Source organism: Acanthaster planci, linkage group LG07 (genome assembly GCF_054643075.1).
Source record: "Acanthaster planci isolate LZ-2023a linkage group LG07, COTS_SCS, whole genome shotgun sequence".
Classification (NCBI taxonomy): domain Eukaryota; kingdom Metazoa; phylum Echinodermata; class Asteroidea; order Valvatida; family Acanthasteridae; genus Acanthaster; species Acanthaster planci.
This window is the reverse complement of record NC_141783.1, coordinates 3,430,279-3,452,161: the sequence shown is the minus strand read 5'-3', so window position 1 is coordinate 3,452,161 and position 21,883 is coordinate 3,430,279. Positions and strand designations below refer to the sequence as shown.

The following is a 21,883-nucleotide window of genomic DNA, read 5'->3' as shown; positions in this document are numbered from 1 at the left end:
TACTTAGGCATGTGGGAGAAAAAATGAGACGGTCCCAAAGACTGGCTTTATTTCTTTTTTGGAAACCTCAGAATATTTTGCCTCCTTCAGGATTGCTATGCTCCCCATTGGCCCCCCCCCATTCCCCAGATCTGCCTTTGATAAAACCCTCATGGTGAGTGCCAAGCAAGGTCAGCAATCATCAATTTGACCTAAAGGACGTTTAATTTTTTGAGGCATGGCTAAAAGCTATATTTGAATGAAATCACTGCAAACAATCTATTCAAAGTCAAGTCACTAGTTATTTCGAATAAAAAAATATATGTAATATATGCATTCCTTTACCATGACCCGAATAACGCATTATATAGAACTAACTCATTTGTAACTCTAGTCAATAATATTCACTATATGAACTGCCTTTAATTTTTAAATTAAGCACATTAAAAAGCAGAAATGTTGAGGCCCTGCCCAAGACCATGCTGTGGGCACGGATACTGCAGGGCTCCATGGGGTGCAGTTTGGAAAGTAGTTTAGTCTTTTGTCCTGTGATTTCCTTGAAAAAAATATTTTTGAAATCCTTCCCTGCATTAGTCGAAGAGTTGACTGCATCCATTCCTGTATTTTCATGATCATCTTTTGTTTTGTTTTCGATATTTTGGCCTTTGCATGCTTGCTGGGAAATTAACAAGCACATTATCAAACATACAGGAATACCTGTAGGTACATGGATACTGCAATGAATTACCAATGTCTCTGGTGAATGTTTGAATGAGTGGGAGGGGTCATTGGAATGCTTGGAAATGGTTCAGGCTGTAAAACTAGTGATTTGGAATTTCTTCAAACACAAGGTGAAAGAAGGTGAGGGAAGTCATTTAAATTAAACACAACAAGTCTTACGGAATAAGTCGAGAATGTGTGGTCAGTGGGCTGATATGGTGTTTAGAGGTGTGAAATGGTTTGTAAAAGAATGCAAACTAGAGCAGGAAACGTAGCTTTGTGTTGAGCAGATTAGCAAAAATGCTCTGGATTTCATCAGAGAAGGAGGAAAACATGGTACCAAGACCAAATTCTGTTTATAAGAAACATTCAAAAAGAGTGATAAATGAAGGTAACATTAGCTTACTCAGTTGAATTTATGAAAAATAATGGACCGTAAACTGGCTGCAAAATATCCAAGTCCAGTGGAGCAGTCTGAGCATAACAATCAAGACTGAATCAGAAACGAAGTTCTATGAAGATGTACATGTAGTTGTAAAACAGTACTACATGTAGGTGTGAATGAAGTATTGCAATGATACACTAGTTTATGAAGTAAGTACCAGTCTGGGATCCCAATGTCTGCGTTGGTGGTAGTCCCGGATTTGTTAGACATCTGTGGCATGTTGACTGATGCTAGTGCACACACCCAATCCTTGAGTGCAAGGAAGCATCAGCTTTGCCATTTTGCTTCTACATGTATGTCTCTCACTTCCTGTTGCTCATTGGTCCTTGTTGGCATTAATCTTGGACTTCAGAAGCTAGCATATCATCTGAGAGGAGAATCTAGAAGATAGTTCCACTGGGCAGGCTGTTTGTAGCATTGATTTTTGTGAGTGCCCGGCTCTCTGCTTGTAAAAGGTTTTGAGCAGTGGAGTAGGTGAGTCTTACCAATTCAACCAACTTTGCTATCAACCTGTGTTTTTTTCAGTGGATTTCCCGCAGGTTGGCAAGGCATATTCAGTAATACACATAGCAACTGGAACATGCTTCCAATGGTTATCACTGAGTTAGGATGAAGGCATCAGGAGGAAACCATCCTTTAAAAAGAAATCAAATAAATCATAAAAAAACAAGTGAAAGAAAATATAACATTGGGCAGGGAATGAATTTCACCGATGTGCTTGAAATTGCTTTTGAACAGACCATTTTCTACTTCTAAAAAATGTAGGTACTTTGACGGATAATGGAGAACCACAATCAAGCATATTTATCCAAGAAGATAAAGAGCTGCTAGTTTTCACTAAGAAAGGCAGCAAACAGCAGATCCAGCACCTTTCAGTATATCATTTTGCAAAGAGAAGCAATCCTCAGGAACACTCTGTGCCGGTCCTTATCAGCTGGACCAGCATATTTGCTCTGCTGGTTTTGGTCAGTCAAAACTGTGAATTCACTATTGCGTTCAGAAATATTACCAGTAAATGTACATTCAGTACTTACACATGTTAACATAAACTTTGTCACCATGAATTTCTGTACATGTGGCAAGCATGAAACCTTTGCTGAGACCATTCAATATATTATGCTTTGAAATATAACTTTGTCTAAGCACATATTTGGCTGCCAGCAGAGCTCTCACTCTCTCCGTCTTCCACGCTGCAGAGGACGATCACAATAAATGGTTGCTGACCAGTTTGACCCTAAAATTACCTGTTTGGGAGATCAATGTGTGCGCTATCCTCATGCCGACGGTAAGCTTGTAGCTTATCCCTTCTGGTAATGAGATTTCAGTTGAGTAAATCAATTATTAAGAGGTGTATTTTCTGGCTGTTTTAATGATCGTTATTGAAACGTTCTGACGTGTGTACGTGCACTATGCCTGTAACCAACTCATGTACTGTACATGTACATTTCTATTGCAGTAGCCTGGCTGTGGGTGAAGAGAGCACGCTGGCTTGGGGTTTTTTTTTTTCCGTTTACTACCATGGCTGGGCTGGGGTTTGTGTTCACTACTGTAATATTATTCTGGTTGACTGCCGATGATAGTTCTTGATATCATCCTGGGCTGGGGAACAACTAAGAAATACCCCTGTGGTGTTGAGTCATTTCTCAAGTGGTACACACCCTCGTCACACCGAGGTAGAGTTCACACCCCCCTCCTTGACAGGAGCCATCCCACCCCAGTTCCATGACATTACATTACCAGTTAAAATTTGCATGTTTCTTATAATTACATTATCTCAACTCAACAGAGTACTGTTGCTAATCAAGGTTTGAAACCAATCACTTCACTTTGACCAACTAAATTGGGATGGAAAATTGCTTCGTTTGTATTTGTAACCTACCCTTTCTGGATTTTATACAAATAACAATTAAACACATCCCCTGTCAATTACATAAACTAAGTACACAGATCATGTTTTTCTGAAATACTTTTAGTGAAGATATAAGTGTATATAACACTCATATTAACGAGTGATCGTTGACCACACTTTACCACAAGTTAAATGAATTTTACCACAGGAATATTACCACACAAGTATAACCACTAAAAGTACCAGAGGAATAGTACCACAAGAATATTACCACAGGAACTGCACTCACAGGACAAATCAATCTTACCACAGGAATAGTACCACAAGAATCACCACAGGATTTACCACAGGAATCTTAACACAGCAAAAGTACCACAGGATTAGTACCACAAGAATTTCACTGCAGTCATTCAATGTACCCACAAATTTTACCACTGGAATATTACCACAGGAATACTACCACAGGGTGCTGTGGTACATGTCCCCCAAACCATAGGATTTTCCTATGGTATTTCCTGTGGTATTTTCCTATTTTTGTGTGGTAGTACCAAAGGACATTTTTATAAGGGATATCACACGAGCAAGCTCAAAGTATGTTCGTGAACAGTGTGAAGCCAAAGTGACAAAAATTCGCAAATATGCAGATTTGCAAACCACACTAAGAAACCAGTATAGGGCCACTAATGCAAAACACGATGTCTCTTGTGACAAAACCTCTCCGTTGAGATCATCGCAAGCCAGGCTCACCACCACACAAAAGACTCAGCCCAAGCAGAAGAGGAAAAGCTGTTAATTCGCCAGGGGAACTCCATCTACCTGTAGGGTAAGTTGGTTGCTTGTGGAAACTACTGTTAGACATGTACATGTAGTATGTACATGTACATACATGTAAGTGGATTTCATTTCATCAATCTCAACAGTTGATGTTGATGATTTCCTACCCAACTTACATGACAACGAACGTCTGGGGCAAGAATGGACAGTGCTGATTGGCAAAATCATTGCACAGCATATTCCATCTCTCAAGTGGTTCAGTGAACACATTCCAGCTAACGTTTCCAATGCTTACACAACTGAACTTCAGCAGAAGTCCAACAATGTAAGTAGATATACATGTATTACAGTTCATTTAGTATCCTTCATATTATTCATCAAAAATAATTTTGGCATGCATTATACACCAAAGCATACGCGGCTGCGAGGGTGGCTGTGCACTTGTGCACTCTTGTGAAGCTGTGTAGAGGAAGGGTTAATCACATCAACTTTGGTCAGCTGAGTCATTCAGCAATAAACGAGGTTTGACAGATTCTCTTACTGCAGTGCATTAACCCTAACAATCCTGAATCCTTCAGGTTTGATGGACATGTGTATAGTGGTATACTCTTTATTTGTTAGGCCTTTACACAGCAGTGTTTGGAATTAGAGCTTTTAAGCAATTATTACATTTTAGGAGAAAAAAAATGTAATTAATCTGTCTCTTTTACGTTCAAAGAAAACACCTGAGAAAAAGAAACTGAAGGGGGAAAGCCAAAAGTAAAGTGTAGTCAAGGAAGCTAGCAGTGAAAAAGGTCAGAGGCAGCTAAAGCAAAAGAGGCTCAGATAGCTGCAAATGAAATAATGGTTGAAAAACTAATCATTGATCATTCTGGCAAGGAAGCAGCTTTACAAGCACTGGATCAACTTCAATTCACTTCAAGCAACATAGCTTCAAGCAGCACGGCTTCAAGCAGCATAACTTCAGGCCCTTCCACATCTCTCTCTTTGTCGGGAATCTACTGCATGCACATGAGACAACTTTTGTACTTGGACGGTAAAACAATTGTTCAATACAGTTGGCAGAAGACTGACAGTCAGTCACAGTTGAAGCAAAGTAATGAGGCACTGCCGCAGGCAGAGGGCTTGAGAGTCAACCAAATGTCAGAGAAGAAAAAATTACTCAAAGCAGAAATATAGAGCCTTGCAAGCCAACTCACTGGGCTTTTGTTCAGGACTAAAGGCCCACTTGTCTGCCCCTGTAACTGTGGAGTTTGTGGACTTCTTGTCCTCCTGCATTTTTGGAAATTCAGCCAGAGAGACCGAGTTTCTCTCATTGTCATCAGTTTCAACAACCATCACTTCACCAACCCTGGCACCTACAAGTACCTTCCCACTAGCTTGTGCGCACTCCATTGTTGAGTTTGACACCCACCACTTTGAACCCTGTGCCCATAACTTCATACGGCTCTGTACTCACCACTTCGTCCACTCCTGTAGCTGCTCCAAAAATGGAACACCCAAGTGATATCGAGATGGTTGACATGGGTGAAGTCTCCTTTAAGAAGGTTGTGCGGGACTCCTGCCTATCTGCTGCTAAGGGGTCACCCGCCAAGCTGACTTAAAACCTCCTGCAGGCCTTCTTCACAGAAGATATACTGGCAAGTAGCTCTCGGGTGGGAAACAGAGGACGTCAACGTCTACCTGCTCATGTCATTAAGGCGATCACAGGATGATAACCAGGGGGAGAAAACAAATCCCCACACTAGAAAAGGGAAATCAAGGAAACATAAAAGATACTACAAGGGAACATGGCCAATACCAAAGGGGAAGCGACAAAAGAGTGCTATGGGGGAGAAGAGACTTTCAACTTTGGACTCACTATTTGAAACATTTTTGTGCAACGTTTCAGAATTGAAAACCAAACTTTTTCTACATGATAAGAATAAGGTTGAACATTCTACCCATGTGGAGTTCATTGCCTGTCAGAATGACTCTCTGAACACCTTTCAACACCAAATTCTTGCCAGTAATCATGATATTATTACATTAAGGTCAACTGTAAATAAAATGGACCAGAGAAGGACCAGCTCCTTCATACCCTCAAAACAAATAGGGAGGAGCGACTCAGGGCAGAGAAGAAGCGAGATGAGCTGGCCCAGCAGGTTGAGCACCTTCAAGAAGAGAACCACCAGCTTGCATCTGAGAATGCTGTTTTTTGCACCAAGCAGATAATCCAGCTGGAGCAGTATTCAAGCACTTCAGCTAGGCATCTTGTCCTCGTCGCAAGACCAACCGGCACCAAATCGAAACCCCAGACACCTGTACCTATCCGACTCCCCCCAAGCTCCCAGCTCATCGGCAACTTCTAAGACTTTGGAAGGCAGGGTGAGGGAACTGATGAAGGTATGTCTCTTTTGTGTGTTTATACTGACCACATTCATTTTGTAAACACTTCAGTTTAGTCTGAATTTCACTTTTCAGCCGCCTTATATGCATTAAATTAAGTTCAATTAAATAGCAACATACTAATTGAAAGTTACCAAACCAATGTTATTTCAGTTTAAAGCTGTTTTGAACCAGAAGAGGACAACAAACTGAACAATCCTACGCTGCAATTTAAAAGATAAGTTTCTTCCTTTGATAACTTTTATTCATGCTTTAATTTTCAGATGTGCCAGATGATATCTTCGAAGGAGAGCCCAACTTCACAGGATATCATCACGACACTGGCATCATTCTTCTGGAAGTTCCCCTCCCTTAGCATAAGATGCTTGTCGCAAAGCTGACCTCTCTCTGCGGAAAGGTAAAATAAAATATTCAGACAAACTGTGTGGAAAGTTACCAGAGTTGTTTTGTGCAGTTATATACACTTGATTATTAAGAAATGTAGCAAGGTATGAAGAAAAGTCTAATTGTGTTAAAAAATCCTTAAAAAAACCTTGAGTCCCCATGGAGTATGTACACAACTGGTCAAGGTTTACTCAAAAATCCCAAAACTTGCCACTTCAAAGGAAATTGCTCTGTGTGATGCATTTATCGCTTAATCTTTGAAGATTGTTCATGTAATTGTAAATTTTATATTTCTCTTGCATTGTATTCACAGAACTGACTGCCGGAGAGATGCTGGACTTGAAGGTGCTGCTGAGGTTGCCCATGCACAAATTCAGGCAGCTGCGCACCCTCTTATCCAATCATGGCGTCAGGCTTTTTTCCAGTGACAGGCATGTCCACAGGGAGTTAAGAGGTAACTCGCTTTGGTAGCACTTATAATAGTCACAGGCAGTCAAAAATAGCATCTCCCAAGACAGATAATCATTGCGACAGGTGCTGAGATCAATTAAATTAACTCAAAAAGAAGAACGCAGGCAACTGGTCGTCAAATCTAATCAATCAAGTAATACCAACAGTCATGTTTAGTGACTATAAAGTGTTTTACATGGTCCCTTGACTGATGTAGATTGAAAGGACAAGTTATCCACAATGGATATTTGCACTGAGATTTAAGTAAAATTTCCATTCTCAAAACTTTGATTTGCATTATTATCATCATTTTAGGTTGTCATGATATATCAGAGACGACCACCGAGCTGGGGGAGCTGCAGATGAAGAAGAACGTTGGCTCGTCATCTCCAACTGATGTGGCTTACATGCGCATCCGAAATCTGACAAGCCACGTTGAGAATCTCATCGGGAGCCACATGGAAGCAGGGGATGTCTGGTACAGCACCAATTTTCGGGGAGAAGTATGGATAAAAGTTCTAGGGGATAAAGGGGGGCCGGGCACCAAACTTGCGTGCCGGATATGTAACTTCAATCAAAGTAATTCAGCCGATTAAACAGATATTCTTGCCCTCCATAATGCAACTGATTTGTATAATATGGCCATGATTTTCTCTCCTTTCAAACAACAGATTTTACAGCTCCAACGTAATTCACAATTAAGGGTTGGGGACAAATAAAATATGCATTTGTTTGGCTGGGGATTACAAGTTTTTAACAAAGGGTATGGGCCACATGGGTTCTAATGCATCCTACCCATGCCTTTGGTGTTATGTACCCCTCTCAGCCTTGCCACAGGTAAAGATGCCCACTCCCCTAAAATCAGGGATGAGGCTGGCGAGGGCTGGATGGACAATCCATCATGGTACTAGCAAAGAGAACCTGAGGAGATTGTCCAGGATCTTGCCGATAAAAAGGCAGATCCTAGGAGGGGTGGTAACACCAAGACAAATGGCCCATACCACAACTCTATCTCCAGCGAGCCTATCTTGCCAATCATCCATGATCTAATGCACATACACGTATATAGCTCCACCCATCTTACATATTATGTTAGGTCTTGTTGTAAGGTTCTAAAGAAATATTGAGTGTTTGTGTAGGGACACTGATCAAGGGGACCTGAGGGCAGTGGATGATAAATTAAATGATAAGTGGCAGGAGTTGTCTATTGAGGCTAAAATGGGCGAGAGAGAGCACAGCCGAGCAGCGAAAGACTTGAAATATGAAGAGAGGTTGTTAGAGGAATTCCGGAAGGTGAGAAGAGGACGAAGAGGTAGGGGTGAATGTGATCCATGTGATTTTTCTGCTTGCGCTGTCGCTGTAATGGAAGGAGAGGTTGAAGGAGATGTGGAATGGTTTCAGTGTGATGAGTGTGGTAATGGGCGAGAAAAAGGATGGTTTCATAAAGATTGTGTCAGATTAAAGGGTGTTGATATGGAGAAGAAAAATTGTCCAGTTTGTAAGGGGGAAGAGAAAAATGTTAAGGATGTTGTGTGGAAGCAGGAAATAGTTGTAGATAGGCTAAAAGAGAGGGTAGGACAAATAAAAATGGGATGGGACAAAAGGAAGGGTGCCCTTCAGAAGATATATGATGAAGTGAAATCTAAAATGGGGCCCCTGGAAAAGAGAAAAGCAGGGCTATCATTCACAGAGTTTTGTTGCGATCACTGCAAGATAATTTTAAATCAATCATAACAGTTGATTGATGTGCTCGATGGATTTGAGGAGCAAGGGGCACACAGAGAACTTTTTTCTAGGTTAAGGGACATATTCCACATCACTGAGAAGGGGTTTTTATCGGTCCAAGAAAGCAAGATCTTTCCCTTTGCCACTAAGCATCCACTCACAATCAGCTACAGTGGCACAGCCATGTACACCACCATTCTCATCTTCCGCGCAACAGATGTCTGCCAGACTTTAACCTGCATTCCCAACCTTTGGTCTACCCAACGCATCTTCCAGATCAGCCGTATCTCCCAGAACAACTGCATCTACCAGACCAATCGCATCCCCCAGACCAGCCGCACCTCCCAGACCAGCCACACCTCCCACACGAACCGCATCTCCCAGACCTGGGAACTTCATTTCAAGGACCACCAATTACATGTTTACCTTCGTCATGCCACAGTAATTTATCACAATAATTATACAAATTGCAAATAAGACTTCATTTGCAAAGATTGAAAATGAAGCAATGTCGCATTGCTGGCATGACAGCATGTAAACGCAATTGTCCATGACATGGTATCACATGCCCCCCCCCATCATGTGATAGGTTGCCATGGGATGGAATTTAAGAAGTACCAATTCTGAATTCTTACATGTACAGGTATGAGCACAATTTATGAGCACAAACTGAACAGCACATGAAGCTATAACAAACAAATGCCACACAATTGGGACTATCAAAAATCCCTGTGAATTTTACATTGAAGTACTGTTTATGCTTTCGTCAAACTTTGTTACTGTTATCAATAAAAGTAGCACATTTTGGACTTGAATGACAAACCAGTAAGAAAAGTTTGTGTGGACTTACTGTATGTATCTGTTACCACTGCACTGCACTTCAATCTTTACAATGCCTGTACATAAATCTCATTTAGAACAAGTTGTAAAACTATGCCCTATATCAGCCATTTTTTTTATTTGTCTGTTTTTCAGTTTTGCACTCACAAAGACAAGGCTCCATTGGACTATGCTCCACAATCACATGATGAAATACACAACGTTTTTCGGCGTGTAAATTTTTTGTATTTTTATTAAAAAAAATTTTTTTCATTATTATTTTTTTATGTTTTTTCCAGATTTTTTCCAGAAGTAAGAGATACATACATGTTTGAATTTTCTGCACAGCTTGAAGTAGAGGTATACACCACGTTCCTCTCACATATAGGACAGCTATCTCATGCAGCACAGACTCACATCCACACCTACCACCCCCACACGCACAATGGAACGGACATTTTAAGCCCTGTCTGCACTGGGTTTTAAATTTTGAAGAAAGAAATGGGCAAATATTTTCAGCGTCTGAACTTGGGCGTTTATATGGAAAAATTTTACTGAGACTGTACGGAGCAACTACGCTTTCAGTATATGATTTTGTTTTGGAACACCATATATGATGTTTTTGTGCTATTTCCATTTAAAATGCTGCAATACCCCAAAATTACATCTACTGTGTCCAGTGCGGACAGGGCTTTAAACAAACCTCACTTCTCTATTTGCGTAGTCATCCATCAGGGGCTCGGCCAGGACTTCACACTCCCAATCATCATCTTCATCACCCTCAACCGGCTTACACTCCACATTAAACAATCCATTCTCTCCCACTCCTAGCACTTGTCTTTTATACCACACTTCTTCTCCATCCCCATCCAACCATACAGACTCAATCTCACATCCTATCACATCCTTTGCACACAAATCCACCTCTTTCAAATCTCCATTTTCCCAGTCTTCATCTATTTGTTTTCTTGTGTACTCATACTTATCCTTATCAATATCATACTGAAATACATACAGTACTCCCCACGCTTCTTTCTCTCAATCACGTACACTATCTTTTCCTGTTTTCCCTCACTCATCAAATCATCAGCATTCGTACAGTACTCAGTCTTGCACGGTTCACTGCACTCACACCATCACTACTTTCACTGCTGTCTCATCTTGGCCATTATCTTTCTCCGCGCACTCATCACTCATCAACACCTGTCTCGTGTTTTCTCTCATCTCGAAGCTACCTGGAGGGACGAGCGGAAATCACCCTTCCCCAACTACGGGGTTAGCCCCAAATCTCAAGGGAGAAATGAGGCAATATTTGGAAAAAACCCATATCACTGACGAGGAGCTACTGAATGTGGAGACTAGTCTGGAGGAGAAGTGTCTTCAGAAGCGAGGGTCGAAAGTTAAGGTCAGCAGCATCGTTTCTGATGACTTGCAGAGTCCTGATGGTGTGGAGAATTTGGTCAAGGAGATAAGGGAGATGAAGGCATCGATTGCAGTCCTGCAGCAGAACAAGGACCCAAAGAAACAAGACATACCAGAAACAGCAAGAAGCGTCCATCCTGTGCCCAGTGTGAAGAAGCAGGAAAGCCAGAGGGGTGCAATCATTGTTTCAAGTGTGGAAGCACCGAGCACTACGCACGTGGATGTCGACGTGGATGGCAGGGAAACGACAAACAGCTACTCCTGGGGGACGAGAAGTAGCTAGCAGAAAAGTTCCTAAGATGTTTTGGATGTGGAAAAATGGATTTGATCAAGAACATGAAACTTTGTTCAGACTGTCATAATACTTCATACTGTTCCAAGGGTTGCCAGCGCAACAACAGGAGTGAGCACAAGAAAATTTGTTGTCAGTTGCAGGAGTTAAATCGTCCAGCTCATGCCGGGAAAAAGAACTGCAACAGAACTATGGTATGTCATATCACACCAAAACACCACGACAACCTCATAAAACTAGTCGGCCAAAAATGCATGGTCCTCTGCACTTTAGAAGGGAGGCCCTCTGGGGTCTTGTGGGACACCGCTTCGCAAGTGGCCATGGTGGCTGACCAAGTTTGCCCGAGGCTGACCTGCGAAGTACCAAGTACCTTGTTGACCTAGATTTCCAACTCACAGCAGCGAATGGGACACCCGTACCATTTGAGGGGTGGACACCTTTACGACTTGCATTCAACCATGAGGGCCACACCAAGGAAATGACTGTCCCATTTCTGGTCACCAGGGATGACGTACCTGAACCAATAATTGGTTATAACGTACATGTAATTGAGGAGATTATTCACCTGTCCTCTAGTGATGACAGTCTTTTGGGATTGTTGTCAGCAGCCTTTCTGAAACAGACGAAAAGGGGGTTGACCACCATAGTTAACCTCATCCGTGAGAATAACCCAGATGATTTTGGAGTAACAAGGACGGGAAAGTCACCTCTCACCATCCCAAAGAACCGGACTGTTGAAGTCACCTGTATTATTCGCACTGGTCCCCTACACGACACAAGAGTTAGTGTTCGAGCCGAATATCCTGGGCGATTTACCGGATGGCTTGCAGCTTGACGAGTGCATTGTCCAGCTGAAAAAGGGATCCACTAGCCGTGTGAAAATCCCAGTGAAGAACCATACATACAAAGACATCATCCTTCTGCAATGCACTTTGTTGGGACATTTACGACTGACACGCTCAGTTTGCTCTGGTGGAATAAATCCACAACCCAGTGTGAATGGTTTCACAGTTAGAGACAGTGAAAAGGATGAGGCACTGACCCCTGAGAGTGAACCATCCGTGTGGGAATCATTTGACCTGTCCAACCTGAGTGAAACCCAGAAAGAAACGGCGTTAAAGATGTTGCAGGAAGAATCTTCAAGTTTCGCAAAACCTGAGAGCGATGTGGGGTCCATCCCAGAATTGCAGATGAAGATTCACTTAACAGATGATGTCCAAGTACAGCGAACCTATCAGTCCATCCCACGACCCCTCTATCAGGAAGTGAAAGCCTATCTACAGGATTTGATAGAAAGGGAATGGATTGTAAAATCCCAGTCGCCTTACGCATCACCTGTCGTGTGTGTGAGGAAGAAATGCGGAGGATTGTGTCTCTGTGTAGATTATCGCGACCTCAATAGGAAAACTGTTGATGACCGCCACCCGATACCTCGTATTCAAGACGTCTTAGATGGCCTGGGAGGAAACCAATGGTTCGGTACACTTGACCAAGGCAAGGCTTACCACCAGGGGTACATGCATGAAGGTAGTCGGCACAAAACGGCTTTGGTTACCCCCTGGGGCCTACATGAGTGGGTCAGGATTCCATTCGGACTTAAGAATGCACCGGCCACGTACCAACATTGCATGGAACACATACTGGATGGACTCAATCACCAAATATGTGAAGTCTACCTTGACGATATAATAGTGTACAGTGCAAGTTTCGAAGAACATGTACAAAATCTTGTACATGTACATGTACAAAAGTCTACTGAAGCCTCGAAAGCCAATGGAAGTGAAGTGAAACAGAAAAACAACACAAGAAGGACAAAACAAGGGCAGCTTTCATTCAAGATGCCGATCCAATGGCTGCCCCAACATCAACAAGTACTGAACTCATTCCTAGATGAACTATCAAGTCAACCGGTGATGAGCTACCCAGATTTCAGTCTCCCGTTCGTGCTACATACTGATGCGTCTCAAGAGGGACTTGGTACGGTAGTCTATCAGCAGCAAGGGGACAGAATGAAGACAATAGCCTATGGTTCTCGGTCACTGACGCCAGCCAAGAAAAACTATCACTTGCACTCAGGGAAACTTGAGTTTCTGGCATTAAAGTGTGCGACCATGGACCACTTCAGGGATTACTTGTACAATGCGAAATCATTCACCGTCTATACCGACAATAATCCCCTCACATACATCCTGAGTACAAGCCAAACTGAACGCCATTGGTCATCGATGGGTGGGAAAACTGGCAGATTTATCTTCAGTATCAAATATGGACCTGGAAGAGAAAATGGAGATGCCGATGCAATTTCAAGAATGTGGATGTCAGCTGAAAATCTTGAAGAGTTGTATACTGAAGAAATTTTCCCAGCTGTAATCCAAGCATGTGTACAGGGCTTGCAGGTTCAAGAACAGAGAGAGTTTGCATTTGTAAACTGCCTGGCCGTGAACTCTGACACGATGGATCAACTGGAGGATCAGCTGCCAGATGGGATCCAGAAGTTCAGTCAAACTGATGTACATGTATACAATGCCCAACGTGAAGACAAAGCAATCGCCAGGTTCTTGAACTACAAGTCTAAAGGACAATGGCCCAAGCGTGCAGAGAGGGCTGGAGAAGAAAAGGACACAACCACAATGATGCATGAATGGAAACTATCAATGTTGGCCAAAATGGGATTCTCTGGCGAATCACGAAATGCAGACAACTAGTCATACCACAGAAATGGCGTTTACTTGTTTGCAAGGAACTACACAACAAGATGGGACACTTGTCAAAAGATAGAGTTCTTCATCTGGCCCGGGAGCGTTTCTATTGACCCCATATGGAAAACTTCATCGAGTCTTACATCACCAAACAGTGTCACTGTATGAAACAGAAGAAACCAGCCAGACCAGGTAGAGCTCCGATGGTGAACATAGTCACTAACCGTTTGAGCTGGTAAGCATTGATTTTCTACATTTGGAACAGAGCACCGGGGGACAGGAGTACATTTTGGTCGTGATGGATCATTTTACTTGGTATGCGCAAGCATATCCCACTAAGAACAAAGCTGGATGTGCTGCGGCAGACAAGATTTACGCCTCCCGATTGACCTGGCTTTTGGGTTGGAAGATCAACGCAATAAGACGAGGGACCATGGCGAATATGTTCAAAGGTGGAAGGCTCGGATGACTGAGGCTTACAATCTTGCACACAGAAATGCAGAGAAGTCAGCAGCAAAAAGTAAACATTACTATTACCGAAAAGCCCTCAACACATCATTTGCACCAGGCGATCGAGTTTTGGTGAAGAACTGCGTCCCTCCTGGTGGGCCTGGGAAACTACAGTCTTACTTCGAAGACAAAGTGCATGTGGTTGTTGCACAAAAGGGAGATCTACCAGTGTATGAGTTGAGACCAGAGACAGGAGAGGGGAGGACCAGAGTTCTCCATCGCAATCTGCTTCGTCCCTGAGATTTCATCTCCAGTGAGCTACCCAACCGAAGTACAGAGAACCAAAGACGAGATCCCACATAGTCCAGACGACCAACGCGAGGGCACCACCACAGTCAGCCTGTCGACCCACCCAGCAGTACAGATGAGGAGGAAGTATTTTCATTCAGTACCACAAAGGGAACAATCCTGAGTCAGTGCAGAGGACATCTGCAGCAGAGGAGATTTCCTGTGGACAGCGGAGCTGTTATGACGAAACATCTGCTGACGAAGGACCTGCAGGATTGGAGATAACCAGTGATGCAGGAGCAGGCCGTGAAGGTGACAATTATGCTGAACCAGACCCACATTTATTGATATTGTGCTATGTGAGTAGGACTGTGTGCAGCTTGAGTAATCGCTATGTCATCAGTGCACCACACTGGCCTTCACAGGAAACCCCCTGTGGGGAATGTTTATGTTTTACCCCAGTCCTCTGGAAGGGCTACTCCCTAGTTCATTAGTATGTATTAGGATTTTGGTCAACTGTTTATTGTTCAGTAGGACACTGGCCAGCAACTTCACTGTTCTGCTTGAACTACTGTGAATATTTAATCAGGCAGACTTGTGATTTTACAATGTGCCTACTAGTACTTACCTGATTGGTAATTGTTTTGTGGATTTATGCAACTGCTTGCCTCCCGAGTATTAGAAATAACTGTGGATGCGTACTACATGTTGGCTATGAAAAACTTAAGGCTAGGCCAGGCGTATGGAGATTTATGTTTCCAGTACATGTATGTCATGTTATTGATATGTGAACTAGTTCAGTGGTACTTTATTAAATTTGTGCATTATTTTAGTTGCCAGTTCAGAATCCCTCCTTTGATCATCATTATTTTATTCTGCCACAGCGAATTGGAACCCTGGGTACCCCCTTTGATCCTGGTACCCCGGCACACCCTGGTAACATAATTAAAAGTTTGTTTAATACCCAAAGACGTGACAAGAGAAATTGCCGGAAGACCAAGAAGAAAAAAAAAGTAGAAAAACAAAGCCATTTCTACATAGCGCACTATGGTCATTCAATTTGAAAATTGCCCTGAAAAAAAATGGCTGATGAGATTTAAAACACTATAGAAAAAAATTAAAATGTAGGCGCTTTTGTTGCAGGCAAAGATTTCCCCACTTAGTTTGTGCATTAGCCTTAGCTATAAGTAGTGCTCCCTGATAAACATTGCCCAGGTACCTATGGGTTGGCAGCTGAGCCCCAGGGCATTGCAGAGCCACCGGTTGAAACAAAGAGGGTCTTATTAGTTTTCCCACAGCCTTTGTGAGAAATTCCTCATTCAGCAGAAGGGCATGGATCGGTGCAGACTGCACTGACTTTCTCTCTCCACACTTATGTACTAGCCCAGAAAGTTTGTCTGCCCCGCTATATTGGTGAGTCCCCATTTCTTAAGTTTTGATGATTCTTGCAGGTATTTTAATATTCCTACATGTTCTTCACTGAGTTTTGGATTACCTTTTGTGTATTTTTAACTTAGTCTAGTTTTATCAGATAATCTAGTTTTCTCAGATAATCTAGAGGCGAGAGTTGATGAAGAATTATTAGCCTGCTTTATTAGAAGATGTAGTAGAGCTCTGCTGGTTTTAAATGCATGTGACTGAAGAGATGTTTTCTTGATTAGTTTTTAATTTGTCGGTTGATACACAGAACATGAACACTTGATGTATTTGAAGTTACTGAAGTTTCACATGCACTAAGTACTCTGAGAGCAAATCTATTTGTCTGAGGAATTCTCCCGTGGCTTGGTTTTTCTGGTAATAGACTTGTGTAAGTCTGTAGTTTCAAATAATTACACTTCACTGCCTTGCCGATGTAAATACACGTGTTAGCACCACAAAAGAGTTTTCTCTAAGTGGACTAGACCCACTCTATCTTTAAAGGGAAGCATGTGTTATGAGTATTTGTTCATGGTCCAGTAGATGAGGTAAACCAGGCTCAGTAGCACAATATAAACTTTGTGGTTTTGGCAGCTGGTCCCCAAAGTTAGTTTGCCTCAGGGACTCATTAAGTGATAAGGAACTCTCAGTGGAGACTTTTTGTTTATAGTTTGGCACTAGCTTGATCAAAATGGATATGCTCCTGACTGTTTCCCCATGGTTTAGTAGTGTTGGTGCATGTACTCTTTCTGAAGCATTATTATTTACTAGTTACATGTAGGCTTTGTAGTAATTTACAGTTATCCTGCCACTTATACTCCTAATTTTTGCATGTTTGTTGTATTCTTCTTTTCAGGATGTTAGTCAGATTGCGCACCGAGTAATCCTCTTTTGGTGCTGTGTTGGGTTTTTTTTGTTTTGTTTTATTTAGTTTTTCGTTTTGGTTTTTTTTGGTGATTTCGATTTGCTTGCATATTCTGCATTTCTTTTTTGATCCTCCAGTTGATCCATTGTGGAAAAAGGAAACAAATAGTTTTAACGTTTTCGTTGTTGAATTTCAGTTAGCAATCTTCAGTTTGGCAAATCATCTAAAAGTTTTCCAGAATTACAATCCAAGTTTTTATCCTTTGTCGTGTCATTTTTCTACACCCTTTGGAATCGAAATAAAAATTTAGTTCGCAATTCGTCTTTGAACCCGGTTCGTTTGCTTCTTTTTCTGTTGACTCTCACTTGTGCCAAAATTCCAGGTTACACTTTCACTTATTATTCATTATGTCAGATAATTCCTGTAATGTTTCACTGAAGTAGGCATGGAATTGAGTTTGAGTTGAACAAGTCTGGATAAGGAAAGTCCCATAAAGGTTTTTAACATCACACCTTGGTGCTCTCAGCTTAATATGTGACAACTACGAGTAAAATTGCAATTTGTGTGTAGCAGGCCCATCATTACAAAACTGCAAATTGGAGGCTATGACTTCACCATTGTTAACGACTCAACTGTAACTTTTTTCATTTAATGCAATGATGGTAATAAAATTGTTATATTGAGTTTACTGTCACAATTTTTTCAGATATATCCTTCATGGCACACGTGTAACTGAGTGATTGGATGACTCAAATGGACAAGTCCCATGGAGACAGTTAAGAAGATGGTGGCTCACCAACATCACCACAGAGTCTGGGGATGAACAGAACAGCGGATATTCATCAACACCATGCTACTAAAAGAAGGAGAAGTCCACAAAATTATCAAGAAGGGATACACCTACAGTAATGGAGAAAGTATCAGGAAGGTTTCAAAATGACAGTGTGAGCAGTTTTGTGATTATCTCGAAAGGATACCAGTAAAAACTTGAAGGCAATGAAAATACACCAAAAAGTACGGTAACACCTATGTTTACAAACAAAGCCCCACTAGCACCTGGCATGGCAAGTGAGGTGCAGAAATTTATTTAATTGACTTATTGAACATGGCGTAGGCGACAGATTCAAGTGAAAGGGAAACTTTTACGTAGATTCTAAGTGCTAGGGATATCTTTAGTAGGTACCCATAGTTCTTCACACTGCCACCAAAAAGCAGTAAAGGGATTCCTGAACACAAGAGGACCTTTATTTGTCAGAAGGCCAGACAAAGGTTTTCAGAGTGACAATGGCAAAGAGCTTTATGGGCCACACCACTGATTTGTGCACAAGAAGGAAAATACATGTACATGTAAGTCCAGTATTAAAGGACTTTTTGCAAGTTTTCCAGTATTTCATTTGCATTTCCCTCGGTCTCCTTTTTGTATTTTTCTTGTTTATTTATCAAAACAAAAATCTGTGAATAGGGAGGCAATACTGGCTAGCCCTACCACAAGCCAGTGCTTCTCTGTAGTTGTACATGACAGTCTTGTCACAAATTTGTAAATGTGAGATTACAAACATTTTTCGAGGTGCCATGATCTTGCTGGGTTAATTCCAAGGCTTGGTCTGTCCTGCTAGAACCAGTTAGATGAAATGAATTACGGTACGACTGTGATAGGAGCACTGAGTGATTGTCATGTATGTCATTATCTTTAGCTGACTTGAGTCAGACAGGAGTCATCATCAGACACCTTTAAGCTCTAGTATTTATGACAGTTCAAACCAAAATGTGCTCTATGCTTTGTTACGCCACTCAGATTGGAATCACGAAAAGGTTTAGCATAAGCATTATGTAAGCACTGATTTAACGTACTGAATCATATTAGTTTCTAGTATTACCAATTGATTCATATACCAGGAACTATGGCGTGGTTCTGATAACTTTCTTTTTGATCAGTTTTTCATAAATAAATTCCTTAATGCAATTACTGAAATTTTTGGATAAAAATCTATGTATGAAATATTTGCTTTTCTGTCTTCAAATTTTGTTGACCATGATGACCACAAACTACCATGGTGGTATAAATACATGTACATGTAAATAAATTAGCAATAAAAGTCTACGTATATAATGTAGTGATATCCTTCAAAAGTGCAACAAGCATAAATAATGTGTGTGGCACAGGAAGTTCTCGGTTTACAAGTGCACATAAACTTTACTGATCAAGCAGGGGAAAAAAAGTAGGTGTGGTGGCTGGCTGAATTTAACTTTGATATAAAGTACCGCTCAGGGAAAGCCAACACCATTGCCCGATGCTCTTAGCCGACAGTACACTCAAGCAAGGGAAACCCTACAGATACTGTGCCAGTCAACATCCCTCCAAGACAGTAACAGAGTGGCCCATGTGAGTGTTCACGCAGCAGCTGCTACTGAAGCTGTACCTTCAGTGGGAACATACTCTTCTGAGGAGCAGGCACAGCTGCAGAGAGAGGATGAAGCCATTTCTCATTCCTTGTATTCTTGCGGTTGGGCACTCAACCCTGGTCTAACCTCTCAAGGCCTGAAATGGGAACCACCTGAGCATTCCTGAGGAGATGGGACCGAATTCGAGAACTTCAGGGGGTTCTACATGTCCATACACAGGATCCAGTGGAAGGAGAAAGCCACAAGATGCTGCTACCAGTGGAACTACAACCCATGGTACTTAATGCTCTAGGCAATCAAGCAGGTCACTGGGGGCAAAAGAGGACCATGGCACTAATCCGGAGGCGATTCTACTGGCCTGGTATGGCAGGCGACGTAGAGAAGTAGTGCAAGAAGTGCAAAAGATGTACCCTGGCCAAGGTACCTGTGCGAACTATCCAACCTTTGAAGCTTGTACTTTTTTCTCAGGCCTATTACTGAGAGAAAAACAAGAGTAGGGTAAAAGGTTATTGTTTGCCTGGTGCCAATGGACATTAGTGGTGGTCAGTTTTATGGGTTGGCAGTATTTGTAGGTAGCCGCGTTGTGTTTTCGTACATTCCATCAGCATGGCTTCAACTAGTAGGATGTCTAGCACCGATGCACTGTAAGGTATTTTTCTGCCAGATTCTGAATATCATGATATGTCCTCTCCGAAGAGAGTGGCTCAGATGTTCAAAGTCACTCAAGTGACAGTGATGTGACATGTGAGAAAAGTGATACCGACAGCGAGGACTCGGAATCGGACAGGGAATCACCGGTGAAAAAGAAACGTCCGCCAAATATTCCCCCTAAAGGCCAGGGATGCGGACCACTGCAAGTACATGAACCTCAACCGACAGCAGCGCCTCCCTCTGTCGCCCCCTTGGCCCCTGCCACCCCCTTGATTTTTAGTCCATGTATGCCAAGTTTATTTGAATTTTATATAATTAACATGTATTAGACAAAAGAACATCAGTAAATGGTTAGATTTTCATCAACAAATCATTGAAGAACTGTTTCTGCCAAACTCTTGTGTAACGTTCCTACCCCCCCATGTGTCTGAAAATCTGTTATGTGCCGCCCCCAAGGCATATTTTTTGGGCTGGATTTCACTTTCAGATTTACATGGCAAAGAGGACACCCAACTATCAATTTAAATTCCTTTAGAAGAGAAATTAGGCTACGAACAAAATAATAGGCCTATAATGAAGCCGTCCACGATGGACGGAGATTGCGCATATAATAACATTCAAAACAGGGCCCATGCATCTTTTACAGTCTCTTACATGCCCAATAGGAATCCTACAGAGATATGTACACTCCTTTACATTTCCTATAGAATCCTATAGTTTTTTAGGAATCCTATAGAAATACGTTCAATCATTTACATGTTCAATAGGACCCTATAGGATTCTATGGAATCCTATAGGGTCCTATCATGCGCATGCCTACAGGAATCCTATAGGATTTTTTGTAAGGTATGGATACGCCATATGCCTTATTGCTAATACCGTAAGGTAGGGCCAATTTTCAGTTGATATTTTATGTATTCTTTATTGTTTAAGATAGATAAGATACATGTAGGAGTTGTGCCCCTTAATGTCACTCCAAAATAATGTTTGCTAGGCTTATCTCGAAAAATCTTCTATTCAAAGTTACCCAATCATTTTGCAATAATGAACAGAATTTTAGCAGAATGCAACTTTCTAAGTAACTTACTTCATGTTATTTATGGACACTTTCCTACTTTTAGGACTACTTTTGAAACATGCCTAGAACAACAGTGATCAGTATCATTGTAATACAGAATAACATTTAAATTGTTGCCTGTTCTTTTCCTTTAATGATAAATCATACAAATAATCTATACTTGTTTAATGGCAGACACTAGTGTCACAAGATGACCAGAAGAACAACCAGTCCATCAACTCGGCCAGGTCTCCAATGTTCTGGAAACCCCAACACCATATCAGGCTGGCGACTATCAACTTGAAGGAACCTCCTGCAGTGATGGTGTGTACTAGGTATCTTGCATTGCTTGGCTTTACTTTCAACTTGCATTTCAAAATAATAAATCTATACTTGATATTTACAACGTGTTCTCTAAATTGGTAGACATTGTGAGTTAATATGAATGTCACCTTTGTTTGGCGTCTTGCTATATATTTGATCTTATTATTTTGTGTGTACTTTTTAGATATTGGACCAGATGCAAAGGAAACTGGTATCTACAGGAGGCACTTCGCTCAGGATGGACCAAGCTTTCCAGTGCAAGCCCACATCAAGAATGGACTCGTCCTTGAACTGCACAGCTACATCCAAACAGAACTATCATTGAATTTGTTAGTATACTAAAACTAAAATCACAGGTGTGGTAGGAGTCAAAGTTCTGTGATATGAAAGTGACAGTTGGCATTGCACCCAAAGGGCTATAAAAATCCACAACTCTCTTTACTTACTGCAGATATTTGCAGAATTGCCTTAAGGTTGACTTTT

The 21,883-nt window shown here is 41.7% G+C and overlaps 1 protein-coding gene across 2 annotated transcripts; it reads left to right on the top strand.

The window, feature by feature from the left end:
• Window positions 1-224: 224 nt before the first annotated feature.
• On the top strand, window positions 225-8,659 carry LOC147798544 (uncharacterized). Of its 2 annotated transcripts, XM_087139380.1 has the most exons (4): window positions 225-6,152; window positions 6,419-6,552; window positions 6,853-6,993; window positions 7,305-8,659. In XM_087139380.1, the coding sequence occupies exons 3-4, from the start codon at window positions 6,870-6,872 to the stop codon at window positions 7,583-7,585; spliced, it is 405 nt and encodes a 134-aa protein (XP_086995506.1). In that variant the 5' UTR covers window positions 225-6,152; window positions 6,419-6,552; window positions 6,853-6,869; the 3' UTR covers window positions 7,586-8,659. The 2 variants fall into 2 exon arrangements, with proteins under 2 accessions (XP_086995506.1, XP_086995507.1); XM_087139381.1 differs by lacking the exons at window positions 225-6,152; window positions 6,419-6,552 and having other exon boundaries at window positions 6,600-6,993.
• Window positions 8,660-21,883: the final 13,224 nt, after the last annotated feature.